The 25,668-nt window shown below is 39.2% G+C and overlaps 1 protein-coding gene across 1 annotated transcript in view; it reads left to right on the top strand.

Annotated features, from left to right (window-relative positions):
* LOC110586096 (beta-galactosidase-1-like protein 2) overlaps window positions 1-25,668 on the top strand; it is a 72,839-nt gene that overhangs the window by 33,948 nt on the left and 13,223 nt on the right. The window contains exons 8-12 of the mRNA XM_021696239.1: window positions 600-664; window positions 20,821-20,905; window positions 21,474-21,611; window positions 22,483-22,563; window positions 23,211-23,317. Of these exons, the coding sequence (XP_021551914.1) occupies window positions 600-664; window positions 20,821-20,905; window positions 21,474-21,611; window positions 22,483-22,563; window positions 23,211-23,317 (476 nt within the window). The remainder of the gene's footprint in view (window positions 1-599; window positions 665-20,820; window positions 20,906-21,473; window positions 21,612-22,482; window positions 22,564-23,210; window positions 23,318-25,668) is intronic.

The raw sequence follows: 25,668 nt of genomic DNA, 5'->3' as shown, positions 1-25,668 counted from the left end.
ATAGTAGGGAAACATGGAATAGAATTATAAGGAGGAAATATGGATTGATACTTAGGAAAATGGGAAAAGACGATGTGCAGACAAATAGAACCAGAGAACAGTGCTATTTGCAGTTCTTTCACCCATATAGCCTGTCAGGCATGTTCTCTGCTGGCCTTCCTCCCATCTTTTGGCATCCTTCATCTTGTAGGAGAGGCAGGATAGTGTTCTGAATTAGAAGTCAGGAGATCTATAGTCAAGTTTTAGGTCTTAGGCTATTCATCTCTCTGGGCTGAGTTTCTTCATTTGGCTTTTATTTATTCATCAGCATAATGTGATTTATTTTAACTGCCCTTATTGTCTGGGTCATTCATTGTAAATGCTACATGAAGGGATGTATGTGAAAGCACTTTATATGGAGCAGGTATGGACTCACATGCAGGATCATATCTTTATTATTCACCACAATCAATAAAGTGTTAATGAGAACTACCTGTGAGGTGTATGTGCAGAAGGTGTGGAGGCCCAGGTCTTCATCCTGTGTCCGGGAGCATGTTCTCTCTCTGCTCAACAGTGCTTGTAGGAGAACCTTATAAACAGTGTCTCCTTTTCCTCCACAGTACTTTCCACTGTCCACATGAAACATATAAAGAAAGAAACTTACGATACGCTCTTATCAATTCAGGTAAGGACATTTCAGAGATGGGAGATGTTTTGATTCTTGCTCACACTAGAACTCATTTTGGGGGGGAGAGTCTCAGCAGTGATTAATTCAGTTAAAACCTGGATCTGTTATGCCCTTGAAATGCCTGCTCTAGGTGGTTTGGGGTATAATTAAATCAAGTTCAAATGCTTACAGTGCCTGGCCCATAGCCCCTTAGAAGGATACAGAATGAGAAACTTAGCATACTAGCTAGCAGGGCAGCATCAGTAGGAACCCTCCTATCAGTCCAGGGGCTATACCCTACCTCAAGTGACAGCTCAGGTTTTAGGGAATGGGAACCATCCTTGCAGAGAAGCCTCAGTCTCAGTGGAGGAACCAACCAGTATCCTTTATCACAGCTCTATAGGTATAGATTCCAGGTCTGCTAAAGGGAGCTCTTGGTTTCAAGATACACTGCATGCAGGAATCTAGGTCTACACTAGGAATTTATATATCATTCATAGTCCTCCAAACCAGATATAATTTGCTAATCAGAGGTAATTTTAATCATAACATGGTTATGATAACATGGATAACATTCTGCCTTTGTCTTGTTTTCAGATAGACCTGGTTTTGCATGGGCACAGAGAGAGGTTTTTGTTAGCCCTTTACTCATGACCCCATTCACCTGTAACTATTTATGATCCAGTGAGAAAGACAAGGAATGTAAATAAACACAAGATAGGAAGTGCTAATTGCAATAAAACTATTAATGGGTAACCGGAGATCAGAGGGTGGCATAGATTTCTACCACCAGCTGAGATCCATGGTTACATGTTTCATTTTGCACAGGACTGAGCTATGTGATATTAGCAGCAAAAGAAGAATATGTTAATTACCATAAATGTAAAATAATGCCTGGAATTCTGAAAACTGTTAAATCCCTGATTCTCCTCCCCTATGGTCTGAGACAGCACTAAGATTTAGAGAAGAGTACAAAGGGAGATGAATCCAGCCTTATAACATCTGGGCCAACATACAGGTAGGTCAGAGATGTGCAGGGATTAGGGTGAGTGCATTCCAAGAGAATATGAAGAGGGACTATAATTCCCAGAGCAAAGTAAACACTCAGATAGATGCAAACATTATGATAATAGAGGAAGAATGCGGGGGGGGGGACAATAAAACCAGTGGAATCCAGAGTTAAAAGTGATACGCTGTCTATAATTAGCAAAGTTCTGAAAATGAGGTCATTTGTTTATTTATTGAGTCAGTCAGTAAATGTTTTTAGCATCTACTGTGTACCAGTTAGGTACTTTTCAAGGCATTGTGTATAAAGCAGTGAATGAAATCTATAAAAGCAGAACTTCTGGAGCTTATAATTCAGTGGTAAGAGACAGACAATAAACAAATAAAGGCAAATATAGAGTATGAGGTAGTAAAAAGAGCTCGAAAGACATATGATAATATTTATAAACACAGCTTTTAGTTTATGTAATCCTCCCATCTTTTCATGTTTATTTCTTATATTACCATGTTAAAAGCTATTAATCTTATTCTCATTTAGCAGATGAGGAAATCATGATTTAGGTTAAATTACTGATTTTAGATCACAGGTGGATCTATCCACAGGTGAATAATCCGATCATATAATGGAATAACCCAGGCTTAAATTTAAACCTTCTGCTTCCAAATCCCGTGCTCTTCTCACTTTCTTATATCATTAACCATTTAAACTCCTTCTGTGGTGAGAGAATGATTTGATACAATATGGGAGCAATTACAGGACTTAAATAGTGAAAATGAGTACCCATAGCTTTAGAAAGTTCATTGTAATTTGTTTCTAGTGCATTTCTTATGTGATAAAGTGAACATGAGAGAAACACAATTCTTAGGACAGATGTTGTAACTGAATATGGGGAGAAAGCAGAGCTTTTGAGTCCCTATTTTGTTTCTGTGTTCTCTATCAGAGATTCCTCTCCAAACTGGACAAGGTAGAACTACATAGTTAAGGGGGAGCTAAAGCTGGAAGTGGATGAGAAGTTAGATGTTTCAAATTTAGATCAGAAGGAGCACATTATTTTGAGTGGGTACTTTGTGTCAGATCCTGTGCTAGGCTCTGGATATATACTGGTGATGAAAAAGATATCTTCTTTGTCCTTGTGGAGGCTATTTCCAGGATTGTTCAATGAGTATGGGGGCTCTGTTGTTGGCTTTGTTCTGACTGATCCTCTTCTGAGGGAAGATACAGAAGCTGTGCTTGTCAAAGGTCTAGATGAGACAGTGCTGGAAGGGAGTGCTCATCCACCAAATGATGGGATCTTTTGTATCACAGTAGGCTGAAGTTAACACAGAGTAATTATAAAGTCCCTGCATTAAAATTAACAACAAGGGTGCCTGGGTGGCTCAGTCGTTAAGCGTCTGCCTTCAGCTCAGGTCATGATCCCAGGGTCCTGGGATCGAGTCCCACATCGGGCTCTCTGCTCGGCAGGAAGCCTGCTTCTCCCTCTCCCACTCCCCCTGCTTGTGTTCCTGCTCTCGCTATCTCTCTCTCTGTCAAATAAATAAATAAAATCTTTAAAAAAAAATAAAAATAAAATAAAATTAACAATAAAACAACAACAACAAAGCTGAAATACCAAAATGCAGACGAGAAGAGATCCATTTTGAAGGCAGTTTATACGAAAGATTTAGGATGCTGTTGATGGCAGCCTTCACCTAAATCAAATCTGTGACATCTACTGCCAATAGTTTTGAAAACTTGGGTTTTATTACTGTGAGTGACATTACTACATTTCTTCATACTGGTAGGAGCACAATTGAAGTATTTGTTTTTGTGTTTCTGCTCAGGCCATTTTGTCTTAGGAGATATTTTAGCAAAGTGGAATGCTTCCAGGAAATATAATTTAGGATTTCGCCAAAAATAAATGAAAGGAACTGGGAGTTTAGTTCGGAGTTGACCAAGATGGTGACACAGGAGACTCCTGAGCGCCCTTCCTCCCACACATACCCCAAATGTACAGCCACCCGCAAGCAATGCCCTCTGAAATAGGTCCAGAAACTAGCTGAGTGACTCTACATATTGTGAGAATGAAAAAATATCCACATCAAAATAGGTGGGAAAGGCTGAGACACGTTCTCACCATAAACCTCACTCCCTGATATAGTGTCAGAAACTAGAGGGAACCCTCAGCTCCTAACTACTCCCTGAGGAGTGGAGGATTCAGACCCCACATCTAATGCCCCAACCTTTAAGACTCCCACTGGAGGTATGGGCTTCTAAACACCTAGGTCCGAAAGCTGTGCCCATGAGGCCCACAAGACTATTAAAAAAAAGAAGAAGAAGAAGCAATTATAATGGCCTCATGAGCACTAATCATGACTGTCCCTCCAGGGCTCAGTACAGAGGGAGAGGCAAAATCATCCATGTCCCAGTCTGTCCCCAGAGAGGTATACCTGCGACTTTTAAAAGTTGCTGCCTGAGGGCCAGGCTTCTAATTTAGCAGTCAACTACAGGCTGGCTGCAATTTTCCAGTCCTGGGAAGCTGGCAAACACATTTCACACCAGTTCATGCCAATAATAAAACCAACTTCCCAGCATCTCCCTGGATGGAGCTTAACAACATACTTTCCTTGCTGGTGCCTGAGAGTCCAGCCTCTAATCAGCCTGCAATTGGTTGCTGATTATGATCCTCTCCTTTGGGACACTGTCAGCTCTTGGCACATGCTCAACTACTGTGAGCCACTAAAAACAAAGAAGACAGCTTAGACAATCACAAAAGTTTGAGAGACAGCTAGGAACTTAGGCTGGGCTGATCAACAAGGCTCATCTCCTACATGAGATCATTCTGTCAAGATGGGGAGAGATGGCTGTTTTATCTAATACATAGAAATTAGCAGTCAAAGAAAATGAAAACAAACAAACAAACAAAAAAAACATAGAGGAATAAGTTCCAAACAAAAGAAGAAGAAACTCCAGAAACAGATCTTAATGAAATGTAAATAAGTGCTTTGCCTTATAGAGAGTTCCAAATAATCATCATAAAGATACTTACTGAGGTCAGGAGTGCAATGTATATGCAAAGTGAGAATTTCAACGAAGAGAAAATATAAAAAAGTACCAAACAGAAATCATAGAGCTGAAGAATACAATAATTGAACTGAAAAATCCAATAGAGGGGCTCAACAGTAGAGTTGATGAAGTGGAAAAAACAGATCTGCAAACTCAAAGACAGGGCGGTAGAATTCATCCAGTCATAAGAGAATGGAAAAAAAGTGTGCTGATAGCTTAAGGGATTTATGGGGCACCATATGGGACAAATCAAACAGATGAATATACACATTATAGAGATCCTGGAAGGAGAAGAGGACTGTTTGTTTCAGCAAAAAAGCTGATGGTATTTTAATAAGGATTGCCTTAAATGTATAATTGCTTTGGGTAGCCTAGACATTTTAATAATATTTGTTCTTTCAATACATGAGCATAGAATGTTTTTCCATTTCTTTGTCTTCCTCAATTTCTTTCATAAGTGTTCTATAGTTTTCAGAGCATAGATCCTTTACCTCTTTGGTTTGGTTTATTCCTAGATATCTTATGGGTTTTATTGCAATTGTAAATGGGATCAATTCCTTGATTTCTCTTTATTCTGCCTCATTGTAGTGTAAATGACTTCTGTGCATTTATTTTATATCCTGCCACTTTGCTGAATTCCTGTATCAGTTCCAGCAATTTTTTGGTGGAGGCTTTTGAGTTTTCTACACAGGTATCATGTTGTCTGTGAAGAGTGAGAGTTTGACTTACTCTTTGCTGATTTGGTGCAGTTTATTTCTTTTTGTTGTCTGATTGCTGAGGCTAGGCCTTCCAATACTATGTTGAACTGTGGGTTTTTCATATATGGCTTTTATGATATTGAGGTATGTTCCTTCTATCCCTACCCTGTACAGAGTTTTTATCAGGAAAGGATGCTGTATTTTGTCAAATGCTTTTTCTGCATCTGTTGAGAAGATCATTTGATTCTCTTTCTTTTATTAATGTGCTGTATCAAACTGATTGATTTGCAGATCTTCAACCACCCTTGCAGCCCAGGAATAAATCCCACTTGTTTGTGGTGAATAATCCTTTTAATGTACTGTTGGATCCTATTAGCTAGTAGCTTGGTGAGAATTTTTTTTATCCATGTTCATCGGGGATAGGTCTGTAATTCTCCTTTTTAGTGGGGTCTTTGTCTGGTTTTGGTATCAAGGTAATGCTGGCTTCATGGAATGAGTTTAGAAGATTTCCTTCCATTTCTATTTTATGAAACAGATTTAGAAGAATAGGTATTAATTCTTCTTTAAATGTTTGGTAGAATTCTGCTGGGAGGAGGCCATTTGGCCCTGGACTCTTTTTTTTGGGAGATAATTTTGATTACTGATTCAATTTCTTTGCTGGTTATGGGTCTGTTCAGGTTTTCTGTTTCTTCTTGTTTCAGTTTTGGTAGCTTATATGTTTCTAGGAATTCATCCATTTCTTCCAGATTGCCTAATTTGTCGGCATATAATTGCTCATAATATTCTCTTATAATTGTTTGTATTTATGTGGTATTGGTTGAGATCTCCCCTCTTTCATTCATGATTTTATTTATTTGGTTCCTCTCTCTCTCTCTCTCTCTGTCTTTTTTATAAATCTCGCTGGGGGTTATCAATCTTATTAATTCTTTCAAAGAACCAGTTCTTAGTTTCATTGTTCTGTTCTACTATGTTGTTTTTTTTTTAATTTCTATATTTTTATTTCTGCTCTAATCTTTATTATTTCTCTTCTCCTGCGGGATTTAGGCTTTATTTGTTGTTCTTTTTCCAGCTCCTTTAGATGTAAGTTAGGTTGTATCCTTGAGACTTTTCTTATTTCTTGAGAAAGGCTTGTATTGTTATATACCTCCCTCCTAGGACTGCCTTTGCTGCATCCCAAAGGTTCTGAACTGTAGTGCTTTCATTTTCATTTGTTCCCGTGTATTTTTTTAATTACTCTTTAATTTCCTAGTTGACCCATTCATTCTTTTTTTTTTTTTTTTTTTTTTTAAAGATTTTATTTATTTATTTGACAGAGACAGAGATAGCGAGAGCAGGAACACAAGCAGCGGGAGTGGGAGAGGGAGAGCAGGCTTCCCGCTGAGGAGGGAACCCGATGTGGGACTCGATCCCAGGACCCTGGGATCATGACCTGAGCCGAAGGCAGACGCTTAACGACTGAGCCACCCAGGCGCCCCTGACCCATTCATTCTTTCAAAGGATGCTCTTTAACCTCTATGTATTTGTGGTCCTTCCAAATTTTTTCTTGTAGGTGACTTCAAGTTTCAAAGCATTGTATTCTGAAAATCTGCATGGAATAATCCCAATCTTTTTGTACCAGTTGAGACCTGATTTGTGACCCAGTATGTGATCTGTTCTGGAGAATGTTCCATGTGCACTCAAGAGGAATGTATATTCTGCTGTTTTAGGATGAAATGCTCTGAATATATCTATGAAGACCATATGGTCCCATGTGTCATTCAAAGCCCTTGTTTCTTAGATGATCTTTCCGTTGCTATGAGTGGGGTGTGAAAGTCCCCTACTATTACTGTATTATTATCAATGTGTTTCTTTAATTTTGTTATTAATTGGTTTATATATTTGGGTGCTCTCAAGCTGGGGGCATAAATACTTACAATTGTTAGATCTTCTTGTTGAATAGACCCTTTTATTATTATATAGTGTCCTTCTTCATCTCTTATTAAGGCTTTGGTTCAAAATCTAGTCTGATATAGGATGGCTACTCCAGTTTTCTTTTGATGTCCTTAGGCATGTTAAATGGTTCTCCACACCCTTACTTTCCATCTGAAGGTGCCTTTGGATCTAAAATGAGTCTCTTGTAAACAGCATATCAGTGGGTCCTGTTTTTTTTTTTTTTATGCATTCTGATACCCTATGTCTTTTGATTAGAGCATTTAGTCCATTTACATTCAGATTAATTATTGAAAGATACAAATTTAGTGTCATTATATTACCTGTAAAGTCACTGTTCCTGTAGATTGTTTCTGTTCCTTTCTGGTCTTGATTTCTTTTGGGCTCTCTCTTCGCTCAAAGGATCCCCTTTAATATTTCTTACAGGATTGGTGTAGTGTTCACGAATTGCTTTAGTTTTTGTTTGTCCTGGAAACTCTTTGTCTCTCCTTCTATTCTGAATGACAGTTTTGCTGGATAAAGTATTCTTGGCTGCATATTTTTCCCATTTATCATGTTGAATATATCATGCCAGTCCTTTCTGGCCTGCCAGGTCTCTGTGGACAGGTCTGCTGCCAGCCTCGTTTCTACCCTTGTAGTTTAAGGACCTCTTGCCCTGAACTGCTTTCAGGATTCTCGTTTTATCTTTGAAACCTGCAAGTTTCGCTATAATACGTCAAGATGTTGACCTATTTTTATTGATTTTAAGGTGGGGGGAGTTCTCTGTGCCTCCTGGACTTGAATGCCTGTTCCCTTCACCAGATTAGGGAAGTTCTCAACTATAATTCGTACAAATAAACCTCTGTCCCTCTGTCCTGCTCTTCATTTTCTGGGACCCCCATCATCAGGATATTAATTTGCTTTATGGAATCATTGAGTTCTCGAAATCTCCCTTCATGATCTGGTGGTTGTCTTTTTTTTTAATTTAATTTTATTATGTTATGTTAATCACCATACATTACATCATTAGTTTTTGATGTAGTGTTCCATGATTCATTGTTTCCGTATAACACCCAGTGCTCCATGCAGTATGTGCCCTCTTTAATACCCATCAGCAGGCTAACCCATCCCCCCACTCCCCACCCCTCTAGAACCCTCAGTTTGTTTCTCAGAGTCCATAGTCTCTCATGGTTTGTCTCCTCCTCTGATTCCCCTCTTCATTTTTCCCTTCCTACTATCTTTTTTTTTGATATAATGTATTATTTGTTTCAGAGGTACAGATCCAAGATTCATCAGTCTTACACAATTCACAGTGCTCACCATAGCACATAACCTCCCCAATGTCTTATCACCCAGCCACCACATCCCTCCCACCCCCCACCACTCCAGCAACCCTCCGTTTGTTTCCTGAGATTAAGAATTCCTCATATGAGTGAGATCATATGATACATGTCTTTCTCTGATTGACTTATTTCACTTAGCATAATACCCTCTAGTTCCATCCACATCATTGCAAATGGTAAGATTTCATTCCTTTTGATGGCTGCATAATATTTCATTGTATGTATATATACCATGTCTTCTTTATCCATTCATCTGTTGATGAACATTTTGGCTCTTTCCGTAGTTTGGCCATTGTGGACATTGCTGCTGTAAACATTGGGGTGCATGTACCCCATCAGATAAATACGTTTGTATCTTTGGAGTAGATACTCAGTAGTGCAATTGCTGGGTCGTACAGTAGCTCTATTTTCAACTTTTTGAGTAACCTCCATACTGTTTTCCAGAGTGGCTGCACCAGCTTGCGTTCCCACCAACAGTGTAGGAGGGTTTCCCTTTCTCCACATCCCCACCAACATCTGTCATTTCCTGACTTGTTAATTTTAGCCATTCTGACTGGTGTGAGGTGGTATCTCATTGAGGTTTTGATTTGGATTTCCCTGATGCCAGTCGATGTTGAGCACTTTTTCTTTTCTTTTCTTTTCTTTAAAGATTTTTTATTTATTTGAGAGAGAGAATGAGAGAGAGAGCACATGAGAGGGGGGAGGGTCAGAGGGAGAAGCAGACTCCCGCCGAGCAGGGAGCCCGATGCGGGACTCGATCCAGGGACTCCAGGATCATGACCTGAGCCGAAGGCAGTCGCTTAACCAACTGAGCCACCCAGGCGCCCCTGTTGAGCACTTTTTCATGTGTCTATTGGCCATTTGGATGTCTTCTTTGGAAAAATGTCTGTTCATGTCTTCTGCCCATTCCTTGATTGGATCATTTGTTCTTTGGGTGTCGAGTTTAAGAAGTTCTTTATAGATTTTGGATACTAGCCCTTTATCTGATATGTCATTTGCAAATATCTTCTCCCATTCTGTCAGTTGTCTTTTGGTTTTGGTGACTGTTTCCTTTGCTGTGCAAAACGTTTTAATCTTGCTGAAGTCCCAATAGTTCATTTTTGCCCTTGCTTCCCTTGCCTTTGGTGATGTGTTTAGAAAGAAGTTGTTGTGGCTGAGGTCAAAGAGGTTGCTGCCTGTGTTCTTCTTTAGGATTTTGATGGACTCCTGTCTCACATTGAGGTCTTTCAACCATTTTGAGTCTAATTTGTGTGTGGTGTAAGGAAATGGTCCAGTTTCATTCTTCTGCCTGTGGCTGTCCAATTTTCCCAACACCATTTGTTGAAGAGACTATTTTCCATTGGATATTCTTTCCTGCTTTGTCGAACATTAGTTGACCCTAGAGTTGAGGGTCCATTTCTGGGCTCTCTATTCTGTGCCATTGATCTATGTGTCTGTTTTTGTGACAGTACCATACAGTCTTGATGATGACAGCTTTGTAATAGAGCTTGAAGTCCGGAATTGTGATGCCACCAGCTTTTCTTTTCTTTTCAACATTCCTCTGGGTATTCGAGGTCTTCTCTGGTTCCATACAAATTGTAGGATTATTTGTTCCATTTCTTTGAAAGAAGTTGATGGTATTTTGATAGCGATTGCATTGAATGTGTAGATTGCTCTAGGTGGCATTGACATCTTCACAATATTTGTTCTTCCAATCCATGAGCATGGAATCTTTTTCCATTTCTTTGTGTCTTCCTCAATTTCTTTAATGAGTATTTTATAGTTTTCTGCATACAGATTCTTTGCCTCTTTGGTTAGATTTATTCCTAGGTATCTTATGGTTTTGGGTGCAATTGTAAATGGGATCGACTCCTTAATTTCTCTTTCTTCTGTCTTGTTGGTGTATAGAAATGCCACTGATTTCTGTGCACTGATTTTATATCCTGCCACTTGACTGAATTCCTGTGTGAGTTCTAGCAGTTTTGGGGTGGAGTCTTTTGGGTTTTCCACATAAAGTATCATATCATCTGCAAACAGTGAGAGTTTGACTTCTTCTTTGCTGATTCGGATGCCTTTTATTTCTTTTTGTTGTCTGATTGCTGTGGCTAGGGCTTCTAGTACTATGTTGAATAGCAGTGGTGATAGTGGACATCCCTGCCGTGTTCCTGACCTAGAGGGAAAGCTCTCAGTTTTTCCCCATTGAGAATGATATTTGCTGTGGGTTTTTCATAGATCGCTTTTATGTTATTGAGGTATGAACCATCTATCCCTACACTCTGAAGAGTTTTGATCAAGAAAGGATGCTGTACTTTGTCAAATGCTTTTTCTGTATCGATTGAGAGGATCATATGGTTCTTGTTCTTTCTTTTGTTAATGTATTGTATCACATTGATTGATTTGCGGATGTTGAACCAACCTTGAAGCCCAGGGATAAATCCCACTAGGTCATGGTGAATAATCCTTTTAATGTACTGTTGGATCCTATTGGCTAGTATTTTGGTGAGAATTTTTGCATCCATGTTCATCAGGGATATTAGTCTGTAATTCTCCTTTTTGATGGGGTCGTTGTCTGATTTTGGGATCAAGGTAATGCTGGCCTCATAAAATGAGTTTGGAAGTTTTCCTTCCATTTCTATTTTTTGGAACGGTTCAGAAGAATAAGTATTAATTCTTCTTGAAATGTTTGGTAGAATTCACCTGGGAAGCCATCTGGCCCTGGGCTTTTGTTTTTTGAGAGATTTTTGATGACTGCTTCAATTTCCTTAGTGGTTATAGGTCTGTTCAGGTTTTCTATTTCTTCCTGGTTCAGTTTTGGTAGTTGATACATCTCTAGGAATGCCTCCATTTCTTCCAGGTTATCTAATTTGCTGGCATAGAGTTGCTCATAATATGTTTTTATAATTGTTTGTATTTCTTTGGTGTTGGTTGTGATCTCTCCTCTTTCATTCATGATTTTGTTGATTTGGGTCATTTCTCTTTTCTTTTTGATAAGTCTGGCCAGGGGTTTATCAATCTTTTTAATTCTTTCAAAGAACCAGCTCCTAGTTTTGTTGATCTGTTCTACTGTTCTTTTGGTTTCTATTTCATTGATTTCTGCTCTGATCTTTATTATTTCTCTTCTCTTGCTGGGTTTAGGCTTTATTTGCTGTTCTTTCTCCAGCTCCTTTAGGTGTAGGGTTAGGTTGTATATTTGAGACCTTTCTTGTTTCTTGAGAAAGGCTTGTATTGCTGTATACTTTCCTCTTAGGACTGCCTTTGCTGCATCCCAAAGATTTTGAACAGGTGTGTTTTCATTTTCATTGGTTTCCATGAATTTTTTCAATTCTTCTTTAATTTCCTGGTTGGCCTATTCATTCTTTAGTGGGATACTCTTTAGCCTCCATGTATTTGAGTTCTTTCTGACTTTCCTCTTGTGATTGAGTAACTAGTTTCAAAGCATTGTGGTCTGAAAAGATGCAGGGAATGATCCCAATCTTTTGGTACTGGTTGAGGCCTGATTTGTGACCTAGGATGTGATCTATTCTGAAGAATGTTCCATGGGCACTAGAGAAGAATGTGTGTTCTGTTGCTTTGGAATGGAATGTTCTGAATAAATCTGTGAAGTCCATTTGGTCCAGTGTGTCACTTAAAGTCTTTATTTCCTTGTTGATCTTTTGCTTAGATGGTCTGTCCAATTCAGTGAGGGGGATGTTAAAGTCCCCTACTATTATTGTATTGTTGTCAATGTTTTTCTTTGATTTTTTTTATTAATTAGCTTATAGAATTACCTGTTCCCATGTTAGGGGCATAGATATTTACAATTGTTAGATCTTCTCGTTGGATAGACCCTTTAAGTAGGATATAATGTCCTTCCTCATCTCTTATTACAGTCTTTGGTTTAAAATCTAATTTGTCTGATATAAGGATTGCCACCCCAGCTTTCTTTTGATGTCCATTAGCATGATAAATGGTTTTCCACCCCCTCACTTTCCATCTGGAGGTGTCTTTGGGTCTAAAACGAGTGTCTTGCAGACAGCATATCAATGGGTCTTATTTTTTTATCCAATCTGATAGCCTGTGTCTTTTGATTGGGGCATTTATCTCATTTACATTCAGGGTAACCATTGAAAGATATGAATTTAGTGCCACTGTATTGCCTGTAAGGTGACTGTTACTGTATATTGTCTGTGTTCCTTTCTGGTCTATGTTGCTTTTAGGGTCTCTCTTTGCTTAGAGGACCCCTTTCAATATTTCTTGTAGGGCTGGTTGTGTTTTTGCACCTTCTTTTCGTTTTTTTTTTTGTACTGGAAGCTTTTTATGTCTCCTATTTTCAATGACAGCCTAGCTGGATATAGTATTCTTGGCTGCATATTTTTCTCATTCAGTGCTCTGAATCTATCATGCCAGTCCTTTCTGGCCTGCCAGGTCTCTGTGGATAGATCTGTTGCCAGTCTAATGTTTCTACCATTGTAGGTTACAGACCTCTTGTCCTGAGCTGTTTTCAGGATTTTCTCTTTGTCTCTGAGACTCGTAAGTTTTACTATTAGATGTTGGGGTGTGGACCTATTTTTATTGGTTTTGAGAGAGGTTCTCTGTGCCTCCTGGATTTTAATGCTGTTTCCTTCCCCAAATTAGGGAGGTTCTCTGCTATAATTTGCTCCAATACACCTTCTGCCCCTCTCTCTCTTTCTTCTTCTTCTGGGATCCCAATTATTCTAATATTGTTTCATCTTATGGTATTGCTTAGCTCTCAAATTCTGCCCTCATGATCCAGTAGTTGTTTATCTCTCTTTTTTCTCAACTTCTTTATTCTCCATCATTTGGTCTTCTATATCACTAATTCTCTCTTCTGCCTTATTTATCCTAGCAGTTAGAGCTTCCATTTTTTATTGCACCTCATTAGTAGCCTTTTTGATTTCGACTTGGTCAGATTTTAGTTCTTTTATTTCTCCAGAAAGGGTTTCTCTAGTATCTTCCATGCTTTTTTTAAAGCCCAGCTAATATCTTTATAGTCATCATTCTGAACTCTAGTTCTGACATCTTACTAATGTCCATTTTGATTAGGTTCCTGGCAGTTGGTACTGCCTCTTGTTTTTTTTTTTTTTTTTGAGGTGAGTTTTTCTGTCTTGTCATTATGTCCAGAGGAGAATAGACGAATTAGAGAACAAAATGCTAACAGGGTAACAATGACCCCAGAAAAATATACTAAACAAATCAGAAGAGACCTGAAACTGGGGAGAAAGAAAGAAAAAGGAAAAAGAAAAAAAAAAAGAATATGATCAGGCTGGTGAATAGATCAGTGCCACACACTAGATTTTGGGCGTATTTTGGTCTGTTAGGAGAAAGTGGCTCCCAAAATTTTAAAGAAAGAAAAACTTATGTATGTACAAAAATAAGGGTAAATATGATGAAGGGATAGAATATGACTATAAAAATGAAAATTATAAAAGATTTTATAAAAAGAATTGATAAGAATTTGTTGAACAAAGAAAGAAGAGGATTAAAAAAAGAGGGGGGGAGAGAATGTGATCAGGCAGGAGACTAGCACAAAGCCATACACTAGAGATTTAGGGTATATCTTGGTCTGTTAGAAGAAACTGTATCCCAAAATTTTAAAGAGAGAACAACTTATATATATACCAAAAATAAAGTTAACTACAATGAAGGGGTAGAATGTGACTCTAAAAATGAAAAATAAAAAAGGTTTTTTAGAAAGGGATTGATAAAAAAAAAAGGGATTGATAAGATTTTGGTTGAAAAAAGGAAAAAGAAAAATTCAAAAACAAATAGAAAAAGAAAAAAAAGAAAATTAAAAAAATTAACTTTGAAAGACTAAAGAATCATGGGGAAAAAAGCCGTGAATTCTGTGTGCTGTATTCCCCTAGTGCTGGGGTTCTGCCATTCTCATTGATCAGTAAACTTGGTCTTGGCTGGATGTTCTTGCTGATCTTCTGGGGACGGGGCCTGTTGCAGTGATTCTCACTGTCTTTGCTGGAGGCGGAATTACACCACCCTTGCCGGGTGCCAGGCTAAGTAATCTGCTCAGGTTTGCTCTTGGGAGCTTTTGTTCCCTGCAAGCTTTCCGTGCAGCTTTGGAGGCTGAGAGTGAAAATGGTGGCCTCCCAATCTCCGCCCCAGAGGAGCCAAGAACCTGGGGTCCCACTCCTCAGTGAGCCCCCAGAGAAAAGCGTTCAGTCACTCTCATCTTCCCAGTCTCCAGCCGCACTCCGTGCTCACCTGGGCTGTGACTGAGCATTTCTATCTCTGGCACCCCACCCCGTGTGGAGTCTCCAAACCCAGCAGATCTCTGCAGTGCACTCCTGTGCCACTCCTCCCAGGGGGAAGAAGGGGAGTCTCCACGGATCTGCTGCTTTTTGGGTCCCTGGTGGAGGAGCAGTGGCTCAACTGTGCTGCGGATCATGGTTTATGGCCACCCTGAGCTGAGAGCCCGCGCCTCGGCTCCGTCTCTGCATCCGGCTTCCCCGCTCCGATACCTGGGAGCTCTGCCACACTCAGGCACCCCTGGTCTTTCTGTGACCCTGAGGGTCCTGAGACCACACTGTCCGAGCGAGGGTTCTATCCCTGGCTTAGCCACTGTAGCGACATCCCTCAGCGGAGCTGACTCCTAAAAGTTCCAATTTTGTGCTCTGCTGCTCTATCACTTGCCAGTAGCGGCTGACGGTGGCCTCCTCCCCTCCATCTATCTTCCCGAGTATCACCTCAGATTCACTTCTCCACACATCCTACCTTCCAGAAAGTGGTCGCTTTTCTGTTCAGAGAGTTGCTGCTATTCTTTTCTTCGATCTCCTGTTGAGTTCGTAGGTGTTCAGAATGGTTTGATCCCTATCTAGCTGAATTCCTGGGACCAGATGAAATTTAGGTCTCCTACTCCTCCACCATCTTGCTCCTCCCCCTGGTAGTTGTCTTTTTCTCTTCTTTTCAGCTTCCTTATTTTCCATCATTTTGTCTTCTATATCACTTTCTCTCTCTTCTCCCTTATTTATCCTGAGGCTGTTAAAACCTCCATCTGTGACTGCACCTCAGTAATAGCATCTTTAATTTCAGCCTTATTAGATTTTAGTTCTTTTATTTCTACAGTAAGCGTTCTCTGGTGTCTTCTATGCTTTTTTCAAGCCCAGCTAGTATCTTTATAATTGTTTTAAGTTGTAGTTCAGACATTTTACTTATCTCCATATTGATTAAATCCCTTGCAGTGAGTATTGCCTCCTGTTCTTTCTTTTGGGGTGAATTTTTGCCCTTGTAAAGATGCTCCTGCCAGGTGCGGGGGGGGGGGTGTCTTAGTGTAGGGGATTCCAGCCTCCACTGGAGATGCTGTTTCTTTCTGAAGTCCGATTGTGCTGGTGGGTGGGAGAGAGGGGTGTGGAGGAGTAAGACTATGGCATCACCCTGCCGTCTTGTCCCTGGGAGCAGAGCTCATGGCCACTGCTGTTCAGGAGGCCCTGTTAGAAAACAAAGAATCTTCTGTGTCCCGGGCTTTCATCAGTTCCTTGTCTTTAACTTGTCTGTGCCCAGGCCATCAGCATGTCTGGAGCCACAGATCTCCTCGATTTTATCTCTTGTTGGTGGCTGGGATTCAAAACTCCCAAGTTTTAAACGGCCTGGTAAGGTGTGGGCTCACTCCTCTCCCTCTGAGGAGAGGCTCAGGGTGTGCCCAGCACCATCCTATCCCTGAAAAGCCATTGCACAGTATGCACTCAGGGGCTAGAGTTTATTGTAATGCTCAGCAAAAAGCTGAAGCCAGTTTATTGGCTATCTGCACTTGATTCAGTCCCCTACTCCTTTCTGTCCCAGAGAAGCCATTGCAGAGGTTTGAATCTATTGTGGCAGACAGCAAAAAGTGGTGGCCAGGTTATCTGCAATCTGCTCCTGTCTCTACTTTCTGCTTAGTTCTGTTGAAGAAAAGCAGCCACTTGATGTGCACACAGAGGTTTAAACCTATTGTGACTCACAGCAAAATCTTAAGAGGCTTTCTGCCCTTTGCACGCACCTCTGACCCTGCTGTTGAGCCCCGCTTAATGGCTCCTGGCTGGCCTTTTGTCCTTGGAGAGGCAAAATATGCTCTTCCAAAAGCTCTCTGGGAAGGGGAGTGATCTCTCACTGTGCGACCCAGGGGATCTCCTCACCGAGGCTTATTGTGTGGTCCCTACCCTCTGGGTTCTTTCCCACTTTCTCTCTCTTCCTGAGTTTGCTCCATGAAAAGGGTTCCCTCCCCTTTGTGGCTGTGATGCTTTCCTCTCCCCCAATTCATGGTTCTAAACCTTGCATCTGCCACGTTCTCTCTCTCCAACTGTGCAGATTGTTTCCTTAATCCTCAGATCATCTTCCTAGTTGTTCAAAATAGTTGAATGTTGATCTAGCTGTATTTGAAGGGCAAGGCAAGTTCAGGGTCCCCCTATTACTCTGCCATCTTAACTCTGCCCCCTCCTTATGGCTATCACAGATTTTTCAGCAGAAATCTTGTAGGCCAAAAGGGAATGGGGTGATATATTCAAAGCACCAAGAGAAAAAAAGCACCAACCCAGAATACCCTACCCAGTGAAGGAGTCCTTCAGAATTGAAGGAGCAGTGGAGTTTATCAGACAGATAAAGCTAAAGGAGTTCATCACAACAGACTAGCCTCACAAAAAATGTTAAAAGGAGTTCTTTAAGCTGAAAGAAATGGTAAGTTAATTAGTAACAGAAAAAGCTAATTTGTAACAAGAAGACATATGAAAGTATAAAACTCATTGTAAAGGTAAATGATAGTTAAATTTAGAGAATAATGTGGGTAGGTCACTTTTAACTCTAGTATGAAGGTTAAAAGACAAAAGTATTAAGAATAATTATAACTACAACAATTTTTTAATGATACACTAGGTGAAAAGAGGTAGATTGTGACATCAAAATATAAAAGGTAAGGAGAGGGTTAAAAATGTAGAGTATATGTTTGAAGTTAACCTGTTATTGGTAGAATAGATTGCTATCAATATGAGATGTTTTATGTAAGCCTTGTGGTAACCTCAAAACAAAGTCCTGTAGTATACAAAAGATAAAGAGAAAGGAATCAAAGCATACCAGTACAGAAAAATCATCAAACTACAAAGGAGGAGATCAAGAGAGGAACAAAGGAATTAAAAAACAGACAGAAAATCATTAACATAATACCTATCAATAATTACTTTAAATTTAAAATGGACTAAATCCTCTAATCAAAAGATACAGAGTGGTTGAATAGATTAAAAAAATAAAAGATCCAACCATCTGTTGGCTACAAGAGACTCACCTCAGCTTTGAGGACACACACAGACTGAAATTGAAGGGATGGAAAAAGATACTCCATGCAAACAAAAGCCAAAACAAATAAAACAAATCAGGGGGGGTAGCTATACTTACAGCAGACAAAATAGACTAAGACAAACTCTGTATCAACAGTCAGAGAAAGCCTTCATATGATGACAAAGGGGTCAATTCATCAAAAGAATATAACAGTTGTAAATATTATGCACCCAGCATAGGAGCCCCTAAATATATAAAGCAAATATTAATAAATCTGAACAGAGAAATAGATAGCAATACAATGATAGCAGGGGTTTTAGATACCTCAGTTCCAACAATGGACAGATCATCTACATGGATACTAAATAAGGAAGCATGGGACTTAAATTATATGTTAGACCAGATGGACGTACAGAGTATATACAGAAATTCCCACCAACAGCAGGAGAATGCACATTCTTCTCAAGCATACATGGAACATTCTCCAGAAGAGACCATATGTTAGGCCACACAACATGTCTTAATAAATTTAAGAAGATTGAAATCATATTTTCTGACCACAATGGTGTGGAACTAGAAATCAATTACAAGGAAAAAATGGGAAAATTCACAAATGTATAAAAATTAAACAACATTCTCCTGAACAACTAATTGGTCAAATAAATGAAAAAAGAAATTTAAAAAAATCTTAAGGCAAATGAAAATGGAAACACAACATCTGAAACTTATGAGATGCAGCAAAAGCAGTTCTACGAGGGACGTTTATAGTGATAAACGCATACATTAAGAAGGAAAGGATCTCAAATCAACAACATAACTGTTTACCTTGAAGAACTAGAAAAAGAACAAACTAAGCTCAAAGTTAGTAGAAAGAAGGAAATAACAAAGATCAGAGCAGAAATAAATGAAATCGAGACAAGAAAGACAATAGAAAAGATCAATGAAAGCAAGTTTTTAAAAAAGATGAAATTGACAAATATTGAACTATACTAAGAAAAAAGAGATCAGACTCAGTAAATAAAATTTTAAGTGAAAGAGTAGAGTTATAACTGATACCACAGAAATATAAAGGATCATAGTTTCTACTAATGTGAACAATTATATGCCAACAAATTAGACCACCTAGAAGAAATAAATTCCTGAAAACATAGAGCCATACATATCCACATGCAAAAGAATGAAACTAACTTCTATCTTATGTCATACACAAAAATCAACCCAAAATGGATTAGAGATTTGAACATAAGATCTGAAACCACAAAACTCCCAGAAGAAAGCATAGGCATAAGCTTCTTGATATTGATCTTGGTAATAGTGTTTTGCATTTGACACCAAAAGCAGAAATAAACAACTGGGACTATATCAGACTAAAAAGTTTCTGCACAGCAAAGGAAACCATCAATAAAATGAAAAGACAACCTGTGAAAATGGGGGAAAATATTTGCAAACCACATACCTGATAACAGGTTAATATCCAAAATATATAAAATCTTGTACAGCTCGATAGCAAAATAAGAAACCACAAGTAACCGAACTGAAAAATGGGCAAAGGGCCTGCATATGCATTTTTCTAAAGAAGACCTATAGATGTCCAACAGGTACATGAAAAGCTGCTCAGTAGCCCTAATCATCAGAGAAAGGAATATCAAAACCACAATAAGATATCCCCTCACTCCTGTTAGGATGTCAGGAGATAACAAATGCTGGCAAGGATGTGGAGAAAAGAAAACCCTCAGATACTATTGGTAGAGATGTAAACTGATACATCCACTATGGAAAACAGTATAGAGGTTCATAAAGAAATTAAAAATAGAACTTCCATATGATCTAGAAGTCTTATTTCTGGGTATATATGCAAAGGAAATGAAATAATTATCCTGAAGAGATATCTGTATTCCTATGTTCATAGCAGCAGTATTCACAATAGCCAAGTTATGGAAACAGACTAAATGTGTGATAATGGATGAATAGATAAAGAAAATGTGATTGTTTTATATGTATATAAATAATATATATGTATTTCAATAATGTATATGTATAAATGTGATTGTTTTATATGTATATGTAATATTCCATGGTGTGTGTGTGTAGGTATATATATATGTATATATGTATATGAAATCTTGCCATTTGCAACAACATGGATAGATCCAGAGGGTATTATGCTAGGTAAAATTAGTCAGAGAAAGACAAATACCATATGATATTGCTCATGTGGAATTTAAGAAACAAAACAAATGAACAAAGAGGAAAAGAGACAACAGAATACTGACAACTTAATACCGATTAACTTAATACCGACAACTTAAATACCGATTTGTTCAACCCACAGTTGCCAGAGGGGAGGTGACTGGGGGGGGATGGGTGAAATAGGTGAAGGGAATTAAGCATACAGGATGAGCAGTGAGAAATGTATAGAATTATTATATACATTATATAATGTTGATTTTATACATTATATAATGTTGATCATTATATTGTACACCTGACATTAATAGAACACTATATGTTAATTATACTTGAATAAAAACAAAACACAATTCTGAGATTCAGGGATTCTTATTTAATGGGATTCAACATTTTTAGCATTCATTTGTTGAATATTTTTAATGCTTCCCCTGGGCCAGGTGCTTCTTTACTAGACTTCTAATCTGGTCACTGAAGGGAATGAAGAGATTCTGTTGTTCCAGGAAGGAAAATGTGGCAATGACAGTTGATTTTACCAAACCCTGAGGGAGAAGTCCATTGAAACCCCAAGAGGAATAACAAGACCAGGGAAATTATCTGAGGATGGAGAGTAGAACTCAGGGTTTGTGAGCAGTGAGGGGGTGCTCTGAATCGTAAGGGGGTTTGTGAGAACTAGACCTCACAGTCTCCTCCTAAGCAATTCAGAGCTTCTAAACTGTACCAAACTTTACTAAATTGACACTTCATTTTTCTCAGGGTCGCAGCCCCATACTGATGATGGTATATACAGCAAGCTCTTTGGACGGATGGGGCACTTCCCCCCATTCTGTGGATTCACATTGTGAGTACTTCTTAGATCCTTTCTCAGGAGAATAGATGACAGAAATGGCACTGGCCTGTTTTTTTTCTTTTCCCGTGCCAGTTAGAGTACTTAGAGTACTAGATTTAAGGAACAAAACTGAATAAGCACCCCAGAGGTGATTGCAATTGCAACTGAAATTTTAGCAGTGTTTCCACTCTGAGTATATTTTGTTGAGGCTATTAAAGCAATTAGAGTGAGTTGTTCTAACAGATGGGGCAATTCAATGAAAGTGTGTTGGGTGGAAGTAGTGTTCTCTGCTCCCAGACTATCTGCCACATCCTTCCAGGAGAGTTGATGAAGATCATTAAAATGTGGTTTGAAGGTAAATGTTCCTGGTACCACGATTTTAGGTTACTAAAGAAGTTACTAAGAATTTATTGAAAAGTTACCAAGTGCTCCAGAAACACTGAGCTGGACATCTATTTACCTAAGACTAAGATGCATAAACAAATGTTCAATACATGCAGTTTGAACATCCCACAAATGGCTATTATTAATTCTCTTAAACTTTATTTTCTCCCTCTCTTTTCTTCCTACCTATGTGCAGTGTTAATGAGAGACGTGCATGAAATGTTCAACGCTAGTTTCTCCCTCAACTTCTACATGTTCCATGGTGGCACCAACTTCGGCTTCATGGGTGGATCTGCATCTTTGGACCATTACCTCCCTATGATCACAAGCTATGGCAAGTAATTGTCCCTTAGAGTTGTCTCCAACCTAGGCCACCCCACCATTTGAGCCTGGAGCTTTCTAGAGTGGGTCTCTTGGAACAATCCCTGGGACTGTTCATCTGTTTTGCCTTTAACAAATGCTGAGGATTGAAGGTTTGATGTTTATTCCTCTTGACAGTACTAGAATTTATCCAGCACTAGAATCTAGACTGTCTGGGACTTTGCAGGCAGAGGCCTTGGTAGTTTAGTCTTATCTATCCACTGTGCAGACCCTTATTCTTAGAAGTTCCTGTAAAACAGTTACTTTGGATCTCTTGATAACACTAGGGCATTGGTTAATGACACTGAGAGACAAGGTGAAAAGTCAAGGGTGAAAGAAAGGAATTTAACTATGGACTCTGGGAAACAAACCGAGGGTTTCAGAGGGGTGGGGGTTGGGGGAGGGGGTAGTCGGGTGATGGGTATTAAGGATGGCATGTGTTGTGATGAACCACTGGGTGTTATACGCGAACAGTGAATCATGGAACACTACATCAAAAACTAATGATGTACTGTATGGTGGCTAACTTAACATAATTAAAAAAAAGAAATTGAATAGAAAGTAGAAACCACTGGATTGGAATAGCCTTGGGCTTTCAGTCAGGACTTATTAGATATCCAGGGATTGGTGTTATTTGCCTTCATTTGAAAGCCCTGCAAAGTATGGCAGATGTCTCCTGGTTTGGACTAATTGGGATGTGGTATTTTCTTATCTAATGCCCCAAATTTTTCCTTTCAAAGCTTCTGTATTAAGGATCCTTTTGCTCAGTATTAAGCTCTCATACCTTTCTTTGCTGAAGCTGGAGCTTTCTTGGGGAAAGTGACAAATTTCTTTATATTTTTCAGATTATGGGGCACTGCTGACAGAGAACGGAGAACATACAACTGAGTACCTTGCATATCAAGAGTTTTTTAGCTCTTCTTTGGGTACCTAGCAACAATCTCAATCTGAATAATAACTCAGCCTCTCAAATGGTCTCTGTCCTGTGAAGAGGGGATTGAGGGAGTAGATAAAGATGTACTTTTTGGGAGATACCCAGTTTGTTCCAGTTTATTTTATCATTAGGCACTGAGGATTCAAATATGCACAAAATACAGGGCCCACCCTCTAGGTTCTCAGCATCTAGGGCCATGTTGCTTAGTCTTGGCTGTGCATTGGAATCCTCTGCAGAACTTGTAAAAGTCAGAGGTGCCAGGCCCACCCCAGAGCTGTTAGAAAAGTATGTCTTAGTTGAAATGGGGAGGAAGGGGCAGAATCTGAGCATTTGTATTTTCCCATCGGACTTTAAGAGATTCTAATAAGCCACTCTAATGAGTAGGGTTGAGAACTACTGGTCCAGCAGTGGGATTGATGTACCACCTCCTTTCCCCAGACAGCAGGGCATCCTGCCTCAGAGCCTATAGATATGAAAGGAATCCCACTCCTTTATTGCCTATGTTATGATTCTTCCTGGAACTGTGAAAGCATGTCCTGTGACTGACTGAGACCTTCATTCTTGGTGGTTTTGGGTGGTCCCTTGAATGGGGTTGGAGGAGGATCTCGGAATGGCCCAATCTCCTGTTTTTCATTGCAGGGATTCCCAAGCCTCCCCACCGAGATACTATACCTATGGCTATATATAAGTCGGTGGTAACAGCATACTACATGTCACTATGGGATGTCATGCCCTACTTGGAGGAGGTAAGCATTTCCTGGATGTAAAAGCATGGGATAGCCTTTCGACAGAAGAGAGAGGAGTGCAAGGCTTAGCTCAAAGAATAGGGAGTAAATTATTGGGGAGCCAAAAGCAATTCTTACTTGTTTTAATTCCTTCTCCTAATTTTTTGTTTGTTTGTTTTAGTGTCATTTATTTTAGGTGTAACTTTTAAAAGTAGCACATAGTTGGAATTTGGTTCTGGGTACAATCTGAGTTTTATCTTTCAACAGAGAAATTACCCTATTAATGATCCAGAATTATATCTGACTTAAACATTGTTTCATCATTTTAATCAAGGTTTGCACAATGCTTCCTTCTTTTGGTGAATGAACTGTATTTTCTTTCTTTCCTTTAATTTCTGTGTTTTAGAAGCAGCATTTACTTTATTCAATGCTAACTAGTGATTACTTTCAGGGTTTTGTTTTGTTTTTTGTTTTGGGGTTTTCTGTTGTTGTTGTTGTTGTTGTTAGTTTCAGAGGTAGAATTTAGTGATTCATCAGTTGCATATAACACCCAGTGCTCATTACATCAAGTGCCCTCCTTAATGCCCATCACCCAATTATCCCTTCTCCCCCATCCCTCTCCCCTCCAGCAACCCTTTGTTTGTTTCCTAGAGTTCGACATCTCTGATGATTTGCCTCTCTCTCAATTTTCATCTTATTTTTCCTTCCCTTCCTCTATGTTCATCTGTTTTGTTTCTTAAATTCCACATACAAGTAAAATCATATGATATTTGTCTTTCTCTGACTGACTTATTTTGCTTAGTATGATACCCTCTAGTTCTATCCATGTCGTTGCAAATGGCAAGATTTCATTCTTTTTGATGGGTGAGTAATATTTCTGTGTGTGTGTGTGTGTGTGTATCACCTCTTCTTTATCCATTCATCTGTCGATGGACATCTGGGCTCTTTCTGTAGTTTGGCTATTGTGGACATTGCTGCTATAAATATTGGGGTGCATGTGCCCCAGAGTGGTTGCACTGGTTTGCATTCACACCAACAGTGTAAGAGCGTTCCCCTTTCTCCACACCCTTGCCAATATCTGTTTCCTGACTTGTTAATTTTAGCCATTCTGACTGGTGTGAGGTGGTGTCTTATTGTGGTTTTGATTTGTATTTCCATGATGCCAAGTGATGTTGAGCATTTTTTCATATGTCTTTTAGCCATTTGTGTGTCTTTTTTGGAGAAATGTCTGTTTATATTTTCTGTCCATTTCTTGATTGGATTATTTGTTCTTTGGGTGTTGAGTTTGATAAGTTCTTTATAGATTTTGGATATTAGCCCTTTATCTGATAAGACATTTGCAAATATCTTCTCCCATTCCATAGGTTTTACAATTTAGAATAAGAAACCTAGAATAAGAATTCAGGAATATTCAGAAAATTTAAATGTAAAGAAACAGTGTAAATATTCCAGGATACTGGGAAAATTTCCTTTCAGTAGCATAGCAAGAAGAGATCCCTTGCCTTCTGAAGATGGTTAGAATGAAGGCACACTGGCTAGATCTAGGGCAATGATTTTTAAACTTTTAGTTTAGTAGAGGGACTCTTTCTTCAAACTCACTTCACATGTTCAGTACATAAAGCATGCACTGCTTAATCGGGGTGGTGGTTCTGAGGCTCTGTACTTGCATCCTAAGGGTCAGTCATCCTTTCTCTAGGGTGGCACGTATTCGGATGGCCCATGTGCCATTTCTGACTTACCTGTAGGGTTTGAAGGAACATAGTTTGCAAACCACTGGTATAGAGGAAATCCTGCGTATTTACACAATACTTAGTAAACATTAATGTTTGGGGAGCTGTATTATCAAGGTGTTGTTTGGGGGGATCTTCTAGTCTAATAGGGAGGAGAGGTGAGTAGAGATTAGGGGGCCGTAGGTTCCATGGTAAAGGAATGAAGGCAGCACGGCATTGTCAAGGGAACATACTGTTGTGCTAAAGAGATTAAGTTCTGGAGTCAAGACTGGGTTTGAATCTTTGCTCCAATATTTACCCTGGGGCAGTCATTTAACTTCATTGTAAGTTTCCTTATCTGGAAAATGAAGGTAATAATTGCACTTACCTCATAGGATTGTGGTGTGGATTAAGCCCCTAATATTTGAAACTGACACATGTAAGTGCTAGCTACTGTGTTATTATTTAGAGATATGGTCAGCATGCTGGACAGTCACAGGATCCAATATTATATCCCAGTTGAGGTGATTTTGAGATCCAATGGATGAATAGAGCTTAATGAGATGAACAGTGGAGTAGGATGGGGGAGGGAAAGGAATTTGAGGCATAGTGAAAACCATTTGTAAAGACAAGGAAGGAAATGCATGTTTAGGGAACTGCAAA

This window comes from Neomonachus schauinslandi, chromosome 11, assembly GCF_002201575.2.
Source record: "Neomonachus schauinslandi chromosome 11, ASM220157v2, whole genome shotgun sequence".
Taxonomy (NCBI): Eukaryota; Metazoa; Chordata; class Mammalia; order Carnivora; family Phocidae; genus Neomonachus; species Neomonachus schauinslandi.
This window is presented reverse-complemented; position numbering and strand designations above follow the sequence as displayed.